Source organism: Podarcis tiliguerta, assembly GCF_965153285.1.
Source record: "Podarcis tiliguerta genome assembly, chromosome: Z".
Taxonomy (NCBI): domain Eukaryota; kingdom Metazoa; phylum Chordata; class Lepidosauria; order Squamata; family Lacertidae; genus Podarcis; species Podarcis tiliguerta.
Window position 1 is genome coordinate 32,972,512 of NC_139553.1, and position 20,493 is coordinate 32,993,004.

Genomic DNA, 20,493 nt, shown 5'->3' on the forward strand with positions numbered 1-20,493 from the left:
GTGTCCCTGCAAAGGAAGTCCCACAGTTGCAGTAGACCTGACGAGGAGTCCCATGTACCCATCTACTGTAGTTTGGGTGGTGAGAGCCCATGGAGCAGAGCCTCCACACAAAAAACCCACACCTTATCAAACAATCCTATGCATGTCTGTTCTGAAGAAAGCCCCACTGAGTTCAATGGGACTTGCTCCCAGGTAAAAGTGTGTAATATTGCAGGGTTAATATACGTAAGAGAAAGGAGCAGATCTGTAGGTATGCTGGCCCCAGATCATTTGGGATTTTAGAATTCAAACTTTGAATTGGGCTGGAGAACTAACTTGAAGCCAGTGATGTTGTTTATGGTTTAGTGGAACATGCACAGGTTGGAACAAGACCAGGCAAGCCCCAGTGTTGTGTGTTTCCTTTCTTCCACGTGGCCAGGTGTACTTTAGCAGTGTTTACTTGCTGTTTCCCTTAAAGTTAGCACGTTCCTGTGTCTGACTCCAGGATTGTGGTTTGCTGCAACTAATGGTTCATTTAAGCAAGCCAGCTTCTTTATGCCAAATGCTTCTTCTTTCTCCAGCTTAAGCCTGAAGTACAAAATCATTAGGGTTCTCCCTCTCTGTCCTGCCAGCCCTGTTGGCCAGCATTCCTCTGACTGGCCAAGCCGGGAAGGTCCTCTTCCCTGCCTGCTTTTACCCTGTGCTTTATTTAGCCCTCATTTATTTGCCCTGTGCTCTACCCTTCAATTTCAGTCTTCCCCCTCCCTCTCTCACTGGTGAGGGAATGGAGTGAAGCTGCCGTCAGTACTATTCTTAGCATATGGAACTCGTCAAAGAGCCATTCTTTAAGTTTTCTGTTTGCGGACTTCGCCTCCCTTTCATTCCAGGTTGAACAAAGCTTTGAAAGCATAATGCACAAGGCACTTTATGGGGCCTTGGGAGGAGTGGGCAAAGACAGAGGGATGCAAATTTAGCATGTTTTGGGGCTGGATCATTCATGTGAGATGACGAGAGGCTCCCAGATTCCCCAAAATAACAAAAAGTCTTGTGGCACCTTAAAGACTTTAACACTTATTTTGTGACATAAGAGGCAAATGTAGCCAAGGTTGGTCCATAAGGGGGAAAAAATGAAATCCAAAAGCTGGGTCATAACTTTTATTAGAACCAACCAAAATGCCACAAAAATGTGGCAACTTTTTGAATTCTCCCACCAGGTGAGGTATTATACAAAGCAGGGAGGGTGGCAGTGGGAGGTGGGAATGAAGGAAAACCAAAACAGTGCAGAAATTAGGCTGGATGTGGTAACCATGAAGCCAAATTATAGACTTGGTTCCAGGATGGTGATTGCAGGCTGACGTGAGTCCCTCCCAGGTGTTACAGGTATGAAGTCACACACCTATGGTTCTGAGGTGAAGAAGCCATGGCTGCTCCTCCCCAAATTAATACCTGGTTTGTCATTTCCGGCTTCTAACTTGAAGGATTGCCACATTTTCCTGACAATTTGGTTGGTCCCAAAAAAGGTTTCCCCCAAATTTAGGCTGTGTTCAGACATGGGGGTTTATTGTATCCATTTCTAATGCTCCCACTTATACCTCATTACCTGTCATTTTGATTAACAAGCTGCCGTGTTGCACTAAATCTTAGATTGTGGGGAAGAGTTGCATGCTCGTCCCATGAGCAGCTGTGGCATGATCATGAGAAACATAGGGGAGTTAACAGGGCTGTGACATAGACTTCCATGAACAAGAGTTCACTTCATCAGATCTGTGAAGTGGATACACAGACAGACACACATAAAGGAATAAAATGGTAAACAGAGAAGTCAGAAAGTCGGTGAAAGGCAAGGGGTACAGTCTCAAATGTTTCTATGCAAAGCTGAGATGTATACAAAATAAACATATTGACGAATATCTTCCAGCTAAGGACACACCTCATGTATCTGATGTAGGCTCTAGCCTACTAAAACACTGACAGACACATATCAAAATCCGATGCATGCTTGCATCTGAGTAATAATTCCCAGGATCTATTCACTTGGAATGGCCTATGAGGTTATGTTCTGCAATTGCTGCACACAGGTTCTGTCAGTACTTTCCTGGTCTCATCCCAAGTCCCTGTAACCTTTGAGTTATGCAGAAGTTTCCAGGTTCTGTCCCCTGAATCTCCAGCTAGAAGCCGGGAAAGACTTGAGTTTCCTGTTTGAAACCCAGAAAAGCTGCTGCCAGTTGGCATAAACATTGCTGAGGTAGACAGATCAAAGGTTTAACTCTGTATATAAGGCTGCTTCCTACATCTGAGAATCCTGTGTATGGTAGCACAGGGATGGGGAAAGCTTTACCAGTTGATATTCTGGCCGCTGTGTAGCCATGAAAAGCACAGGATCTATGTCTGGGGCTGTGTGGACACCATACATTTAAAGCACATGGCTTTCCCCTCAAAGAATCCTGGGAAATGTAGTTTGCTAAGGGTGCTGGGAATTGTAGTTTTGTGGGGTGACTACAGTTCCCAGGATTCTTTTGGGGAAGCAATGTGCTATAAATGTACTTTATGGTGTATATGCAGCCTTGGTCAGAGGTACCGCACCTGCTTTGCATACAAACCGTTGAATAGGATCAAAACAGACCCTGTTTTGAATCCCTAGAGAGCCTCTTCCTGTCCACACAGCTAATACTGGGCTAGATGGCCAAAGGCTAGATGGCTTATTCTGATTCAGAATAAGGCAGCTTCCCATGTTCATATGAGTCTGAGTTGTAGAAAGAGGGGGTCTTTGCCTAAAGGAATGACCTCATGGCTCCCTCAAGACACACACCACCACTGTCCCCATAGCTACCTGAAATGCCTAGCCTCTCTTTCTCTTCTTTTAATTGGCACTGCTGGACCACAGTGCATTAGTAGTTTGCTTTTATTTAAAAAAATTAAAAAGAAAAAAAGAGGTGGTCTGCTTAAAAAAAAAAAGTGCCAAAAAACAAAACACTGTCAGGTTGGTGGAGCTGAAAGCATGTCGCTCTAGTCGTGGTGAGTCATTCTGGAGGAGAAGCACTGCTTTGTCCCCATCAAAATGTCTTGCTGGATCATTCGAAGAGGGTGTGTGCTCTCAGTCTCATATTTTGCCTTGGGAGACAGTCGTGGGTGGTGCTGCTTTTAAAACTGTGGGAAAGTCCTGAGCGGCGGACGCGTTCGGAAGCTGGATGTTTATCACCTGCTCGTAGCTAACGTTTGAGATCGGCAGTTTCTTGTTATAGCTACTACTACTTCTGCTGCAGCAACAGATAATGAACCGGAAGGAAATAGGCAACCCCAGTGGAGGGCAGAAAGGGGACAAAGCTCTATTTGCAGACCTTTGGGTGATTTGCTATAGATCTGACTCCAAATCATGCAGTAGCAGTGGCAACAACAACAACAACAAAAATCATTTTTTAACTATTCTAAATCAGGCTGAAAAATAGTGGACCTTTGTGTGTAAAAAGACATTGAGTTCAGATCTGGTACGATAACCCGTTTCTTGGGCTAAAACGTATCCAGAGGTGGTATTATTAGTATGAAATATTATTTTATTATATTTACATTTCACATTTCGTCCTGGGAGCTCTGAGCAGTGTAGACGGTTCATTCCCTCTCCCTGCAAGGTAGGTTAGACTGAGAAATGGCGACTGTCCAAGGTCATCCATTGAGCTTTAATGCCTGAGTGGGAATTTGAAACCTGGGCTTCCGGGCCCTAGTTCAACACTCTAGCCACTACACCAAGTGTTGCTCTTCTCCCTTTCCCTCCACATCACTATTTTACACCTGGCTTTGGTTGAGAATGATGGTGTTGGACTATATCAGAGTTCTTCAGCTTTGGGTCTCCAAGTGTTTTGGGACTACATCATCCCCAACCACTTTAGCCAATGGTTTGGGATGATGGTGGGAATTGTCCAACTACACCTGGGGACTCAAGGCTGAAGAAGGCTGGACTAAGGGTATTCCAATATCCTTTGCAACCCTAAAGTCCTATGGCTGAAACCCTGGCTCAAAATACCATCAGACTTTTACCCTCCCCCCACTCCCAAAACAACACATGAATATTCATGAGTATGCCTGTTTGCTTCTCCCTTGTGAAGACCTTAAGAGAAGGGCTGGTGGCTTCTATACTGATCCTGACTCTTTCTCTCATGCAGGTGCTTAGAGGCCATAGTGATGTTCTGCAGGTTGGGGAAGGAGGAAGAGCCCTACGTCACCATCACTCGCAAGAAGCAGATCTACAAGGACGCTGAGATTGAGCTGGAGCAGGAAGTGGGTCACCTGGTGCGCAGGCTGGTCACCCACCGCAACGCTTTCAAGCGCATGGCTGTCATCCAGGCCTTCCTAGGTTCTACCCCGCAGCTCACGTTGCAGCTCTATGTCAGCGTTGTGGAGCAGGAGGTCCCCACCAGCAGAGGTAAAAGGCGGAGCAGAGCATTGCAGGTCTTTACTGTGCAGAATGGGAGGGGACTTAAAGGGCACGGGTTTTCAGCTAGGAGCCAGTTTGCTTGTCTGGTGCAAACTATAAAGGGTTTGGGAGGAGGGTCGTAGGGATGCAGCTGGCTCTGTGGTCTAAACCACAGAGCCTAGGGTTTGCTGATCAGAAGGTCGGCTGTTCGAATCCCCGTGACGGAGTGAGCTCCCGCTGTTCGGTCCCTGCTCCTGCCAACCTAGCATTTCAAAAGCACGTCAAAGTGCAAGTAGATAAATAGGTACCTCTCCGGCGGGAAGGTAAACGGCGTTTCCGTGCGCTGCTCTGGTTCGCCAGAAGCGGCTTAGTCATGCTGGCCACATGACCCGGAAGCTGTACTCCGGCTCCCTCGGCCAATAAAGCGAGATGAGCGCCGCAACCCCAGAGTCATCCGCAACCGGACCTAATGGCCATGGGTCCCTTTACTTTTATACCATTTTAATAGCCCTGCGGAGTCCTGGCAGCCACAGTTTGTTTACATTGCTGACCTCACAGAATGGGAGTTCCCAGAACCCTTAACAAACTATGATTCTAATGATTATCCAGGATTGCTGGACAGTGACATGATAGTGCTTCAAATGTATGGTGTGATTGTAACCTTTCTCTCTCTCACTGCTCTCTCCTGACTCAAACAGGGTCTAGACTTGCAACAGAATAAGGCATTGCAAATGCTAGGATGGTAAGGGTGGGCAGTTGCACTTCAGAATGCATGGGATGCATATTCCTCATTCAAACAAACAAAACAAAAACACAGTGCCAATAGAAAATTAAGGCATATGGCACAGAAGGCTAGAAGGCTTCTATCCCAGCTTTGTACCTGCAGTGCTAGGTTTCTGTTTGCAGGGAGGTTGTTGTTGTTTTAATTTTTTTTTAACAAGATTTGTATAACACTTAATCTAAAAACGAATCACTACGCAGTTTACAAAAATGTATAAAATCTTCATTAAATAATATTCATTTAGAGTAGCAATAAAAGTAGATGTAATAAAATTGCTGAAATATAAATGCATTCAGATTTTTAAATTTAAAAACCCCATATATGATAAAATTACATGTCCAGGTAGATTTGTTTAAACCAAAAAGTTTTAAGCAGGTGGCAAAGACATGTAAGGGAATGTTAAAAAATGCAGCCATGTTGCCCAACTTTCTACAGGCTCTGTTCTTCCACCTTTAATAACCGTGCACCCTGCAGAAAGTAAGCAGGTAGGTGAAGTTTATTTTAGAAGGGAGTTAAAGCATAGCTGTCAACCGTCCCTTATTTGGCGGGAAACTCCCTTATCCCAGTGCCGTTTCTCGCTGCTGTCCCTTATTGATGATGCCCCTTGAATTTCCCAGGTTTCAAAGGAAGCAGCTCCTTTGCCTCCCTCTCTCCCTGCTGGCCAGAGAGGAGGAGGCTTCAACTGGGTTGCTTGGCTGTGTTGCTCACCCAATAAGGAGTCTAAGAACGACTGGGGGTGGAGCTTGCATGCCTTGTGCTGATCAAATCAGCCATGTTGCCTGGGACTCGCCTTTGCTCAGCACTTCCCAGCAGAGAGGTGATGGTGGTTTTCCTTGCTGCATCCCCTTTGCCGGGTTGCTGTGCTGTGGGAACCACCGCTTGAGGCTTCGTTTGGCTGCTGGCTGGGCTTTCTGCCTTTGGCTCGGAGGGGCTCAGAAGTTGAACATACCCGTGCCCTAAAAAAACATTGTTTTGGCTGCTGATCCCTTATTTTCAAGGCTGCTGGTCCCTTATTTTCAAATCTGTAAGTTGACAGCTATGAGTTAAAGTAACAGAAAAAAGGAAAACTAACATGAAAAAGCTTCAGATCCTTAAGTTAGCATCTGGCTGCTGCTAAAGGCATGGGAGCACGATTGGTAAGTGAAGCTGACAACTCTCACTGAAGTTATTCGTATACTCTGGGCTTCCATCACAGTGATAACCTGCCTTTTGGCTGGTGCCTGCTGGGCTTGCCACATCCCTGGTGAAGTTCATCTATGGTTTCCTTATGGTTACAGAAACAGGCTTTCAAGGTGAACTGGAGCATTACAAAATGAAAGCTTTGTCAATGGGCCTGAAGCAGACCTTAAGAACCCCACCCCAGACAGAACAAAAGGACATTAAATCAATGATATTAACAATTGATATGGTCTGCCCAGCAGAGGTCTATAAGGAACACCTTACTGGTTGAGGCCAAAGTCCTATCTAATCCAGCATCCTCTTTCCCACAGCTGCCAGACAAGCATCTGGGAAGGCAAAAAGCAGGACACCAGGTGGGAGGGAGGAAGAACCCTCTCCCACTGTTGCTCCACAGCAGCTGCAATTCAGAGTCATGTTGCCTCTCATACTGGAGGTAATAGGCAGCCATTGTAACTAGTAGCCACTGATGGCCTTTTGCACCACAATATTGTCTAACCCTCTTTTAAAGCCATGCAAGTTGATGGCCATCGCTAGTACCTCTTGTGAAAACAACGGCTGGATGCACACCATAAATTTAAAGCATGCTCTCCCACAAAAGCAACCTGGCAGCTGTAGTTTCCCCCTCTCACAGCGCTACAATTCCCAGCACCCTTAACTAACTACAGTTCCCAGGATCCTTTATTTGGGCAGGGGTTGCTTTTAATGTACGGCGTGTAAAAGTTTTATTTATTGTATGAAGAAGTACTTCCTTTTGTCTGCTCTGAACCTGTCACTGTTCCAGCGTCATTTCATGATCCTGGATTCTAGTATTATGAGAGAGAGAGAAAAAGGTCTCTCCTCACCTCTTTTCTCCACACTATGCATGGTTTTCTACATATCTATCATGTTGCCCCCTTTTTTCCAAAATTTACAATGCCCAAAACATTACAACCTTTACTCACAGGGAAGTTGCTCCAGCCATTTTATTATTTTTCAACCTCTCTCTCTCCCCCCCTTCTCTGTATTTATAGCCTGCCTTTCCTATACTGAGCTCAGGGTTGCATGCCTGGTTCTCCCCATCAGTTTTATCTTTCCAACAGCCCTATGCAGTGGGTTAGGCTAAGAGACTGTGACTGGCCCAAACTCACCAGTGAGTGAGGATTTGAACAGTGGTCTCCTGGGTCCTTGCCCAGCTGCTACACCGCACCTGGAAAAGCACATAGAGCTGGAGGAGGAATGTGAGAAGTGATGCTCTTTCCTCTTTTAGCTCTATGTGCTTTTGGAAGCTCAGTTTGATTCTACTGGGTCTGCGTGCCCAAAGTATTCACACAAGAATGCAAATGTACAGGATGTACCCATGGGACTAAAAAGGTCAGCAACCACCGATCTAACTGATTCCACTGGCTTCTACTGTGCAACCCCAAATAACAGCAATAATGGCAATCCTATAGGACTTTTTTTTGCATTGCCCAAGCCTGATTTTGCTGAATCAGGATGTAGTACTAGCCTACCTTGGAAGCAAAATGAAAATTTTAAAATGGGGCCTTGACTTTGAACTTTTTTTTTTTTTAAATAGTTTTTATTGGGTGGGTTTTGTGTTACAAAGCAAACAGATAAACAGGGGATGGTACAGCTATTGTCTCCACTTCAACTTGTTTTTTTAAAAAACAATACAGGGCTGGATATAGGTCCCCATTGAAATATTGCTGTGTATGTTGCAGCATCAAGGCTACTCCGATTTCATCATAAGCCGAGTGAGGTTTATTGCTTATTTTCAGACTGCAGCTCATAGAGTTATATAATAGTTCTGGAAAAACTTGTTGATTCTGCCTCAGAATATTGTTCCAAAACTAGAAAAATCAAACCAGAACGATAAACTCATCCTATATTTTCCCCACTCTCAAATTTTATCATCCATTTCATTATTTATAGCAGTATACTGCACGTCATTCTGAATGAGCATCGTGCTTTACAGGGGGGGGGGGACGACTCACAAGTCCCTATCCTGAGGCTCATACAATCTAAGAGCCAAGATATACTTAATCATGACTTTGTTTGTTTGTTAAAATTTAAAAGCAGCTACAAGAGTATTTTTTAAAAATGCAAATGTATTAAAGAAAGAACAGAGAGAAAAAGTAGGATGAGAGAAAGAAAAAATAAACCCAGAGAACCTGTACTGCCCTTCCAGCTCACGTTAACAATATAATACCCCATCCATACATCCATCAGAGGGCAGCACATTATTCTTCCTGACCTGTTAATATTTGCATTTTATGTGGTCTTTCGCATGACATAAAAGCCACTCTGGAAATGCAGTTGAATCCCGCAGAAGTTTAGCACTCATTTATGTATTACTTGTTTCCAGAAAACAACAACTGTTTGCCACCCTGATAATTATTTATATATGTATGTTCAAATGTAGCAAGAGTGTTAATGTCACCAGACTATTGCATAATATATGGCACTGTTTGTCCTTCCAGGCTTAGAGTAGAAGTCTCTTGGTGACCGTAAAGTATTGCAAATTTCTTTTCTCCTGCCATTAATCTCCATGCTACAGGACTATAATTGTAAAGTGCATGAACACCTGCAAATATCAAGGATTTTGCCAAACAAATTTCATATGGACACTACATGGCAATTTTGACAGGAGCATCCCTAATCTAATTCATGCCTCCAAACTCCTAAACGTCCTGCATTGGGGGAAGATAATACATGTACAGCATCAGGGTCACCTGAGGCTCCATTCCTGGATAAACCACACCAGCTACGCATTCTTAGGCTCACTTACAGTAGGGTCATCTTTTGCAACCTGGTGCTCTCCAGATGTTTTTGAACTACAACTCCCATCAGCCCCAGCCAGCAGCTGATGGGAATTGTAGTCCCAAATGTTTGGAGGACACCGGGTTGCAGGGTGGGGTGCAGAAGGATATTGGGCAGGGTTGGGGAAGGCCGGTAAGGAGATGGTGCCAAAAGATTCATGGAAAAGGTGGGCTTTGAAGAGGGAACTGGAGGAAGTAGGAGAGATGGCATCCTAGGAGTGTTCTGAGAGGCAGTTCCAGGCATAAGGGGCAACTCATTTGTGCGAGTCTGATATCCAAGCCGATGGAGCTAGAGGAGTGAAGGTCCTAGGCAGAGTTGTAATGTGATACAAGAGTGAACAGGGAGAGTGCAAGATTGTGAAAGGCTTGGAAGGTAAGGGATAAGGGGTCAGGATTTGGACAGGATGTCCCCATAGGGATTTAAGGATGCGCATCCTTTGGCTAGAATGATGAGAGATTTTGCAGTGATGCAGCTTGGTAATTTTAGACTCTGAGCTCAATGGTCTCAGGGGAGCCTCTCTTTGAACTAGGGATGAGGAATCTTTTGCAGTCATATTGCCACTGGTGCGTGGTGCCAGTAGTAAAAGTAGGTGGAGTCATCAATCCAATGCTTAACCTTTGTAAAGTTACAATGCAGCCACATAACAGCCAGCACCTTCTGCACACTCGCCCATACTTCACTGTCAGTGGCGTAGGAGGGCAGGGTACGGACCACCCCGGGTGTCATCACTGACGGGGGGTGACGGCAGGGCCTGGCCTGCAGTGCACCCGAGCCACACGTCTCTCCTGGGGAGTGACACGGTGGCTCGGGCACCTGCAGGCTCTGCGCTGCCCCAAATGGCATGTGGGGCTTGCAGACTCCATGGAGGTTCCGCACAGCGTGCTCTGCCCTGGCTTGTCCTGCCCACGGGTGCGCCGAGCAGCTAGCTACACTGCTGTTCACTGTCCTCCATCCAGTCAAGTGAGAGGGCATGGTCACAGTTCAAGATCATGAAGCAGAGCTGGTGAGGAGGTGTGACCTGGGGAGAGTTCTAAGAGCCAGTTAGAGATGCTTGGAGGGCCACATTCAGCCCCACACTGAGGTTCCCCCACTCCTGCTTTGGATGGTAATGTGTATCGCTCCACCTACTCCAAAGGATGGAGTTGTGCTTGGAGGCCTTCCAGCTCATTCTGCTTATTGGGGCCCTGGACTGCTGCCCTCGGAGACCTGCCCTGTGCACAGACTGGATATTGGCAGCAGACATTTGGACAAAGATGAAGAGGGCTGAGATGTGACAACTGCAGACTGAAGGGAGGAGAAGGCATCAAGGCAGGAGATGAGACTTACCCATGTTTGGCATTTTCAGGACGGGAGATGAGAGCTAGCCATATTTTCTTGGCCTGCTCCCAGGCGGTTGCTTCTTTCAGGAGGGATTCCAATTGCATACCAGCAAGTTCAGGTTGTGCTACTATAGTTGATTGGGAGGTCTTGCACAGCAAACCCTCTTCCCAAAAAGGTGGGGCTTCCCCCCCTTTTTTTTGCAATAAGGGAAGAGATGGAAAAATGCACTGACACAACGTCAGCTAAGCTTCCCTGCAAACAAATCAGAATGACTACCTGTTAAATAGCTAGGGTTGCAGAATTTCCCTGCCAACAAATCAGGACGAACAATTCATAAACTAGAAGGGTTGGATGCAATGTAAAAGGTAAAGGTACCCCTGCCCGTACGGGCCAGTCTTGACAGACTCTAGGGTTGTGCGCCCATCTCACTCAAAGAGGCCGGGGGCCAGCGCTGTCCGAAGACACTTCCGGGTCACATGGCCAGCGTGACATCGCTGCTCTGGGGAGCCAGAGCCGCACAAGGAAACGCCGTTTACCTTCCCGCTAGTAAGCGGTCCCTATTTATCTACTTGCACCCAGGAGTGCTTTCGAACTGCTAGGTTGGCAGGCGCTGGGACCGAACAGTGGGAGCGCACCCCACCGCGGGGATTCGAACCACTGACCTTTCGATCGGCAAGCCCTAGGCGCTGTGGCTTTAACCCACAGCGCCACCTGTGTCCCGGATGCAATGTAGTGCTAGGTTAAAGCCACTAGCAACCTACTGTACTTGTTGCGAAGGTGAGATGTTTCGTGCCAGTATAAGGGTGCAGCAGAGAATACACAATCGGGTTGCTAGTAACTTCTTTGCAGAATAGATTGTGCGATCTTTTGCAATGCACAGTGAGTTTCCTCTGGTGCAGCTGTTGCATTGGAACCCTCTGTTGCGTGGCAAGGTCCCAAACCCTCCCAGGAAGTTGGAATAAAGACACATGAAACAGTATTTAGAGTTAATGGGCGGAAAAGACCACAACTTACAGAATGTGAGTGGTATTGGCTTAGGCATTGGAAACCACACAACTATATCTGACTCCTCCCCGTCTGCAGGAAGTCTTGGAAGGGTTAACCACCAGTAGGGGGAGCCCTGCTGATGCGCAGCAACTAGGAACTCCCCCAGGGTCACCGTTAGGGGTTGTGCTATGGCCCTAGCCCCCTCTCTGGGGCTTCGGACAGAGACCACACCCCTCAGATTCCTATAACGGATTACCCTTGAATTAGGAGGGGTAGGTGATGGCCACTACCACCATTCACCTTCAACCAAACACTCCAATGCCTAACCATCAAACCTTACAAAGTTGTGACGATTTGCTACGAGATAGGCAAAAAGCCAAATGGCCGGTGCCAATTTGCCAAGTGGAAAAAATTCCTACCAGGCCCCTTTGACAGGTGACCAACCGAGGTCCATAGCAAGGTCAAGAGATAAAGAGCCTAACCTAAGGGAGGGACGGCAAGAGAACTGAGCAAGCAGGAAGAAAAGGGGTGAGTCTTTGGCCACGGTCAGTTTAAATAACCTGCACCACGCCCCTGGACCATCTGGATTGGACGGCCAAGGAATGACGCTGCCGAGGACTCCCCAATGGCACAGGAACTATACTGCCCCATGTGCATGGGGCAGGCTTGCTCCCAGTCTGCAACGTCAGCTCCCCAGGAACGGGAAATGGCTTTGTCTAACATTTAAATTTGCCTTACACTAGCAGACATAGAACATTGGATGGAGCTTGTAGTCTGGAAGCTCCCTAAGTTTATATTCCCTTGCCCCTGCAGTCAAGGTAGTGAGGTTGGGATTGCCTCACTTTGTCCCCAAAGCTATCCGTAAGTAAGCTTTACCACTGAGAAGTGATTTGAACTTAGGTCTTCTCAGTCAAATCCTCTCCCACTAGCACATAGATCTTACTTTGTGTACTTGAGAAGGAGAAACAGACTGGCTTAGTTGGTTGGAACAAGTTGGGGAAGTCTGACTGAACCTGGCTCAAACAGGAATGCCCAGCAAACTATAATTGCTAATAGGTTGGTGTCATATTCCACTGCCAAGTGTAAATGGCCATTTAGCTTTTCCCCAAGGTTATTGGAACCCCCAAGAGCCCTTCTTTTTAGGCATGGTAGAAGCAGAAGTGTAGACAAGCCCAAGTTTCAGCTAATAGACAGGCGTGCTTGTGGCTTCATGTTATTCCTGTTTAAGCACTTCAGAAAAGAAGGGATTGTGTACAGGAAGCCTCTGAAGCACACGGTACACTATTAGCCAGCTCTCTCCAGTGCTTGTATCTTAAATTATTGTAGCTAAAAATCAAGCTGTGTGTAATATCCCCTGCACAAAAGCCTCTTGAAATGGCCTGCATGTTCTCTTCCTGCAGACAGCTGATAAAGCTCTTTCTGGATTGTACCACTTTCATCTTCAGGTGGGAGGGCAGATGGTTGATAGTATTCCTATGAAAATAGTTCACTGCACATAGAAAGCTAGCATATGAGGGACAGGGTTAGGCTGGAATTCTTGCCCCCGGACACTCAGGTTATTAAAGTATTTTGCCTATATGTATGTCTTTTTTAAGGGGAATTAAATTGTGCGGTTATGCATGTAAAATTCAGCTGAGATATGCACATTCCCCAAGACCTGTTGAGTATTATGTAGATAGATTGCGAAATGTGCACAATTCCCTCTTCACAGAAGGGTTATGTATACGTTTTCCATGAAGCATGGTGAATGTACACAATGCCTGCTTGCTATGCCCATTAACTGCTCAACTTACATTACACAGACACAAACATAAATATATGTATTGGCAAAGCATTCTGTCCTCTGACCTGCCATGGAACAATTGTGAGATAGCTATCGCTAAATCTGAAGACCCACATGTGGGTCTGTCAGCTGCTCAGACAGCTAAGATATAAATGCAACAAATGCTCCTGCCCTTTCTGTGAACTATGTGTTGGTTGTGAAATGCAAAACAGCTTTTCACGCGAATTGTCATTATAGAAAGGGTTTTTCTGCAAAGGATATGCATGCAGTCAGTAATGGTGATCCATCTGATTAGCTGTTGCATATGTTGCAGCTGCTACGGATGACTGAAAGGTTTCTGCCAAATCACTAGCTGAACCCTTCCCCTGATGTGTGATGCTTTATGTTAGGGATGGAACCTCCACCATCTCCCGCCAGCATAGCCAAGCCAAGAATAGCATAGCATAGTCAAGAACGATGGGAACTGCCATCAAGTCACATCTGGAGAGCCACAGGTTCTCCATCCGTGCTTTATGCATTGAATTGTAACCCAAACTACATATCAATCCCTCTACAAATCTGTGTGTTTCTTTCAATGAGGGTGTGCCGGAAGTGAGCTAAAGGCTATCACAGACTTCTGGCCGATGATGAAAATGCACCTTGAAACATAGGCCTAGATCAGCTGCAAGTGGCGTAGCTGGTAAATTCCACAGAAATAGTCAAGAATGAGTCAAGAGTGTCTGCTCTCTTTGCAACCAAGAGTGTGACTCTTTGGGTGTGACTCAGTTCTGGCACCTGTTTAATATAGGATTCTCCCAGGGGTGTGGTTGCAGTAATGAATACCTGTCAAGAGGCAGCAGGTGTTCCCATTGCTTAGATTCAAGCAGTGCTGCTCTGTGCTTTTGGTGCTGGAAATCAGCCTTGGAGCATACAAACAAGAATGCTTCCACAACACTGGCCTGGGTCACACTGCATGTTGAGCCATACCATAGCTTGATGCGATTGTGTGAATCTCTAAGCTCCTGGAGAGTTCATAGGCTCTTTGCTTCTTCCTGGCCTTTCTCTCTGTCGTGCTGCACTGAGCTAAGCCAAGGTTTAGCATAGCATGCCTTCTGAACTGGGTCTCATGGTTAATCTCTCTCCTCATTAACCAAGGTTTGTTATTGGCCTTAGCTTATGGTGAGTGAGGAGAGAGTTTAGCACACTAAAAAAAGACACACTGAATCATGGCTTAGCATAGCACAGTGTGAGAGCGAAAAGGATGAGGGAGCAGCAAATCAGCAGTGAGCTCCTCACTGGGAGCCTGCCCATATGCAAAGTCCTGGTAAGCGTAATCCAGAGCTTTCCAAACTGTGTGCTGAGACACGTTAGTGTGTCGATTGCAGTGTGTAGGTATGTTGCGTGAATGCTCCCCGTGCTCCTCCTGGGGGTGGAAAAGGGTTAGTTCAACCTCCAGTTTGCTAGTAAAACTGAATTACTGTGTCACGAAATGATGCATGTCTAAAAAAATGTGCCACCAACATGAAAAGTTTGGAAAGCTCTGGCCTAATTACTATGTGATGTGAACCATGCAGTTAAATCAGACGGAATAAACAGCTTCAGGTCCCTGCTCAGCTATGAAGTGCACTGGGTGAGCGTCAGTGCCTCTGCCCATGTGTAAAATACCTTTCCCTTACCACTGTTTATGTTTAACTGAACAACCTGAACTTGTCAATACATGTGATGGAATCCCATATGAAAATAGTGACAATCTGGAAGTGCCCAGTGTGGGTCAAGATGATGGAATAATAATGGGTTTACTAGCTCTTAGCTTCTTTAGGTATTGAATGATGAACAGTAACTCAGCAGCCACTTCTGTGGAGTTAATGCTGCTTGCATAGTTTCCATGTGGGGTGACAGCACATCAGAGAAATGGACAATGCTTCTCCAAAGACAGTCCTACCCACCCCCACATCACTGCTGCTGGTCTTCCTGTAAATAAGTTCCTAGTGTTACAGAAGTCTTGTCACTCTGCAGGTATCTTGTGCCCTTCCCTGGGGTTTCTGGCTCACAATTCATGTTTGCTTATTGTTGATTTGCATAATCTATTTTGAAAGCCAAGTGGTATTTCCTGGGAGCAGTATTTGGAACTGGGTGTGACCAAAGCCCTGAGCAGAGCCTCTTTCCATTTGAATGAGACTGCCTAGTCAGTTCTGAATGAGGAAATTCAGAACACTTTTCTCCCTATCTAGAGTCCCCTTTGAAAAGAAAAGAATAAAAAGGAAAGTGGCCATGCTAGTAGATGAGCTGATATCAAAATTTACAAATGTTTTTCATCTGTATGTGCAGGAAGACCTGTTGCGTTTCCAGCAGGAAACAGCTGGATACTTTTTTAAAAACAAACAAACACAAAAGCTTGTGCTACACAAAAGATACAGATCAGCCATTGCTTTAGCCATACTGTCAGAGCTGGCTCCGGGTCCCAGCTCACCAAGGACCAACGCTAGCCGATCGTACAGTATCAAAGTCTTTATTGAAGAATAGTCTCCATTTACAAGTCTCAGCGTCCCAGCCCTACGTCTGGACTTTAGACCGGCGAAGCTCTGTCTGGATCTCCACCCCCTGTGCACCAGTTTAATACTCTAATCTTACTCCACCTCTTCCTTCTCTCTCTCTTCCTCTGGGTCTTACTACCCCCCGGGGTCTCATTCCTCCTGGACTCTTCCGACGCAGAGCTTGACCCCTCTGACTCCTCTCCCTCTCTTCGGCGGGCTTTAGGACCTGGCTCCCTACCCGGGCTGCCCACCTTGCCGCCCTCCTGTACATTTGAACTTGGCGCGCGCGCGCGTTTTACTTTCCGGATGACCGTTTCCTCGCTCCCTGACGAGGGTGTGGTCAGTCCTGCCTCACGTTCTCCCTCTGCCTGCGCGCTCCCTGATCCCGATGCCTTGGACTCCTCCCCCCTACTGCACTCTGGGGGGGACGCTGGCCCGGATTTCCAGCTGCTACTCTCTGAGTCCCCTCCTTCCCGAGGTGTCCCCCTGGGCACTCCCCTTGCCCTGACCATGGGGGCCCCTTTCTGTGAATCCTCCGAGTCACTGGAGAGGCTCAGAGACCTCGGACTACTGTCGCCGCTGACATTTCCTTCCGACTCCTCCCCCTCGCTCTCCGTTTCTTCCCTCTCCTGTGACTCTGCTCCTGAACCCCTGACACATACCTTTACATGAACCTCTGGCTTTGTTTGTATGGCTGTTGTATAAATATTTAGCACAGCAACAGCCACCAGTGACCTTGGAATGGTAAGGCAAATTAAAGGAAGGGTAGTTTGCTGGACCAACAGTTCGTGATTGGCTGCTGGCCTGATTTGGTCCAAAGGGCTGCCACTGTACATGACTGGTCTCTACAATATGGCTGCTTGCACATTTTCCAGCTATGTTCAACAGATGATGAGAGAGACATACTTGCCATTGCAGAACAAGCCAAAACCTCTGCATCAGGACATTCTTTCCCCATTTCAGCAGAGCTACTACTTAGGCTATTTCAGGCCTGAATATCTAGCGCTCTTACCTCTTTGGCAGCAGCTGACCGAACACCTGCCCTGAGCAATCTCTGTCTAACCATCTCATCTCTGCCATCTCCCAGTGTGTGTCTCTGGCCCCAGCTGACACTCTGTAAACTATCTGAGCAGCTCCAGTTTCAACACATTGCAGAGAAGAATGAGCAGCCAGTTAGCACCAAGTTAATAATAAATATAAATTAATTTTTATTTATACCCCGCCCTTCCCGGTTCAGAAAACCGGGCTCAGGGTGGCTAACAACAAATTTAAAACACTTAATTGATGCAACAAAAACTAACATAAAATACAGTATAAAACGTGAATACCAATAAATTCAGAATTCAAATATCAGTTTAGGAAAATCCATCCAATAAACATTAGATGATCACCAGGGCTAGCTGGCTAAATTAGTCCTATTTGGGCCAGTGAATAAATCAGGGGATAATTAGCTGTGGGATCCCAGAGTGGGTAATCTTCATAAAAAGGGGAGGGGGAAAGAAGGAAGGGGAATAAAAGATCAGGCTAAGTTCAAATTGAAAGCCAGGTGGAATAGCTCTGTCTTACAGGCCCTGCAGAAGGAAGTTAAATCCTACAGGGCCCTGGTCTCATGGGACAGAGCATTCCACCAGGTCAGTGCCATCACTGAAAAGGCCCTGGCCCTGGTGGAGGATAATCTGACTTCCTTAGGGCCTGGGACCTCTAAACTATGATTATTCATGGACCTTAAGGTTATCTGTGGGGCATACCAGGAGAGGTGGTCCAGCCACAAAGTAACTACTAACGTTTCTCCTAAGTGAGCTCCAATGGGCTAGTAACTTTTGTGGGCTTAATTGCAAGGCAGAAGTACACCAAGGTGTGACAATAATTGTGCAGTGAACACTCATTGGGCTGATTCTGTGTGCTCACTCTTTGGCCTTCCTTCCTACCTCTTTTAGCAGTCCTGATGTGCATCTGCTTGGTGTCGGTCACCTATGGAGCTTTGGTCTGCAACGTCCTGGCCATCCAGATCAAGTATGACGACTACAAGATCCGCCTGCACCCGCTGGCCTTCATCTGCATCATCCTGTGGCGTAGCCTGGAGATCTCCACCCGCATCACCATCTTGGTCCTCTTTGGGAGTGTCTTCAAGTACTATGCCATGGGCATTGGTGGGGCCAACTTCCTGCTTTTCTTCTTCTTGCCCTGGGTGCAGTTTTGGTGGAGTGGTGCCCAGCTGCCTGACAATGTGGAGAAGAACTTCAGCCGGGTGGGCACCGTCTCAGTCCTGTTCTCCATCACATTGCTTTACGCTGGCATCAATATCTTCTGCTGGTCAGCTGTGCAGCTCAGGCTGGGTGACCGGGAATTGATTGCCAAGTCACAAAACTGGGGATGCTTGGCTCTCTTCTATGTGTTCCGAGGGCTGGAGAACAGTGTGCTGCTTATCGTCTGGTACTTCTTTATGACGGACGTTTACGCGTACTTCTGTGCCCCCTTTCTGGTGCTGCAGCTGATTGTAGCCTACTGCTTGGCTATCGCCTTCATGCTCTTCTTCATGCAGTATCTCCACCCCTGCCGCAGCCTCTTTACGCACAACGTCTCTGACTTCTTGCAGTGCGTCTGCTGTAAGCGGGACGAAGCACCTGAACCCCTGGACCTTGAGCCTCCCTGGGAGCCTGGCGTGAAGCATAGCATTGTCTGATGGGACATAAGTCAATCTCAAATCATAAATCATTCTGCTGAAGGTGGAACGGAAACTGTATCCTAACATCCCAACAGGGGCATACCCCATACCTGGCCTCAGCAGGTATAATTTATCAACAAGGGAGCAATGCAGGGAGTCATAGTGGCAGGACTGGTCCTTCCAGAGCATCATCTGAACTGACAGATCAAATTGGGATGGGCAATAAGGGGAGCAATTTCAATTTCCTTATCTGCCTGCAGAGCCTGGAGTAGTCTGCATTGCACACCAATGCAGCAGGGTGTATTACGTTCAGAAGGACTGTGTTGTCATTTCTAGATGATAACCATTGACTGATGTTATGTTAGATGTTTGAAGAAGAAGAAAAAGCCTAGTTGAAGGATTCTCAGTTGGGTTGAACTCACAGTTAGCTTAAGTAAGGGGAGATCCTTTGGAAGGGTGGTTAATGGGTCTTGCTGCGGCAGCCATCTGTTTACACCACTGCATCCACATGGGCACCATGGTCTATCTTAGGATGGATAGAATTGTGGCTCCGCATTTTCAAGGATAGTCCTGACAGTTGTGACAGCTGAGGCTCTAAGACTTGGTTATCCTTCAGCACCGTTGGTGCTCCTCCCCCGTTTATTTCCCCTCTCCCTGTGTTTATTTATATGTTGAGCTTAGAATAAACATTTTAAAGTGCTTTTTTCATTTTAAAGGAATTTAGCCTCTTTTTATGCTCTAGTTTCTTCTATGCCATTCAGAGCAGCATGACCACTTGATTGGTCAGCAAGTCCTGGGTAAGGAGTAGAGCCCAGGGGAGAAGGTGGCAATGTGCCTTCAAACCCATAGGAGTGCTGTAACACAATGCATATTTGTACCTTTCACAGGACAAGTCAATCTAAGGGGCAGCCCTTTAGCAGCACACTTCTGTGTGGAAGGTGGCCACCTTAGTGTGGTGGAGTCTGGGACTGAGATCAGCCCCTATTGATGCTGTGCCTTCTGAACTGGGTCAAGCTTTTTACCCCCATGTGCAAATTATGCTGAAGAAATTTTAAGCCACAGGTCTGGGCCGAGGGGGAGCTATCCAAGTTTGTTACTACATGCAAATAGAAGTTGGGCTTGCTCGCTCACAGTCTGGCCAAGGCTCACACTCAACAGTCCCCATTGTGCAATACCCTGTGGGAAAGGAGGCTCCTAACAGATGTGAGACATGCAAGTGTGAGAGCCCTTTGGCACATTCAGCTAATTGTATCAGGGGATCAAGGCACACTGTTTTAAAGAATCCAGTCCCTGCAGTATTTATTTAGAAGGAGCTTCCGTTTTGTATAGCTAATAGATAGGGTTGTGACTAGTTGTTGCTGAACTGCAACTGCTATGGTCCATGATAATTGGCCACACAGGCTGGGAATGATAGAAATTGAGGTTTTAATGATGTCTGGTAGGCCACAAGTTTCCCTATCAAAGATAGTTCCATAAACACAATTTAGGTTCCTTCAGAACCTCTGGATTTCTGTTGTTTAGTATCTTGACTGCAGTTGTTTTCCAGTTAGCTATGTTTTGGTGACATTAAGCATTTATTTTCTTTTTTAAAAAAACTTCTTTTCTTGCTCAAGACCTGGTGGGCCTTCAAGTTACCTTGTTCAAATATATGTTATTTAAATTCTCTTAATAACCTGTGAATTTCCTTTTCCACAAATAAAGTACCTTTATTTATTAGTTATATGTGTTAAGGCAGGGATTTCCAACACAGTGCCCATGGACACTGGTGTGCTTGCAAATGCTTTCTGTGGCGCTTGTGAAAGGTCTCAGTAAATAACCCTTCAAAAAATTCACAACACACAAGAGACCATTTGCTCTTCCTGCTTGGTTCCTGCTTGCACTGACTCAGCCTTTCCTACCTTGAACACGACTCCTTCATTGGATGCAAGGAATGGACACCCACCTTCCCTTCCATTCTGAACAGAGGAGCAAAATGCTTCTCTGTGTGTAAACACTGCAGTGGGCAATGGATGTGCACTTTCAGAAGTGGCAGCCACTTTGCGTTTATGCCCTTCCACCACCACCCCACTCCCCGTAGCT

General features: G+C 46.5%; 1 protein-coding gene across 2 annotated transcripts in view; it reads left to right on the forward strand.

Moving 5' to 3' along the window:
- XKRX (XK related X-linked) overlaps nucleotides 1-20,130 on the forward strand; it is a 42,424-nt gene extending 22,294 nt beyond the window's left edge. For both annotated transcript variants that reach the window (XM_083424338.1, XM_083424339.1), the window contains 2 exons: nucleotides 4,137-4,396; nucleotides 17,687-20,130. In XM_083424338.1, coding sequence (XP_083280464.1) covers nucleotides 4,137-4,396; nucleotides 17,687-18,432 — 1,006 coding nt within the window. In that variant the 3' untranslated portion in view covers nucleotides 18,433-20,130. The remainder of the gene's footprint in view (nucleotides 1-4,136; nucleotides 4,397-17,686) is intronic.
- Nucleotides 20,131-20,493: the final 363 nt, after the last annotated feature.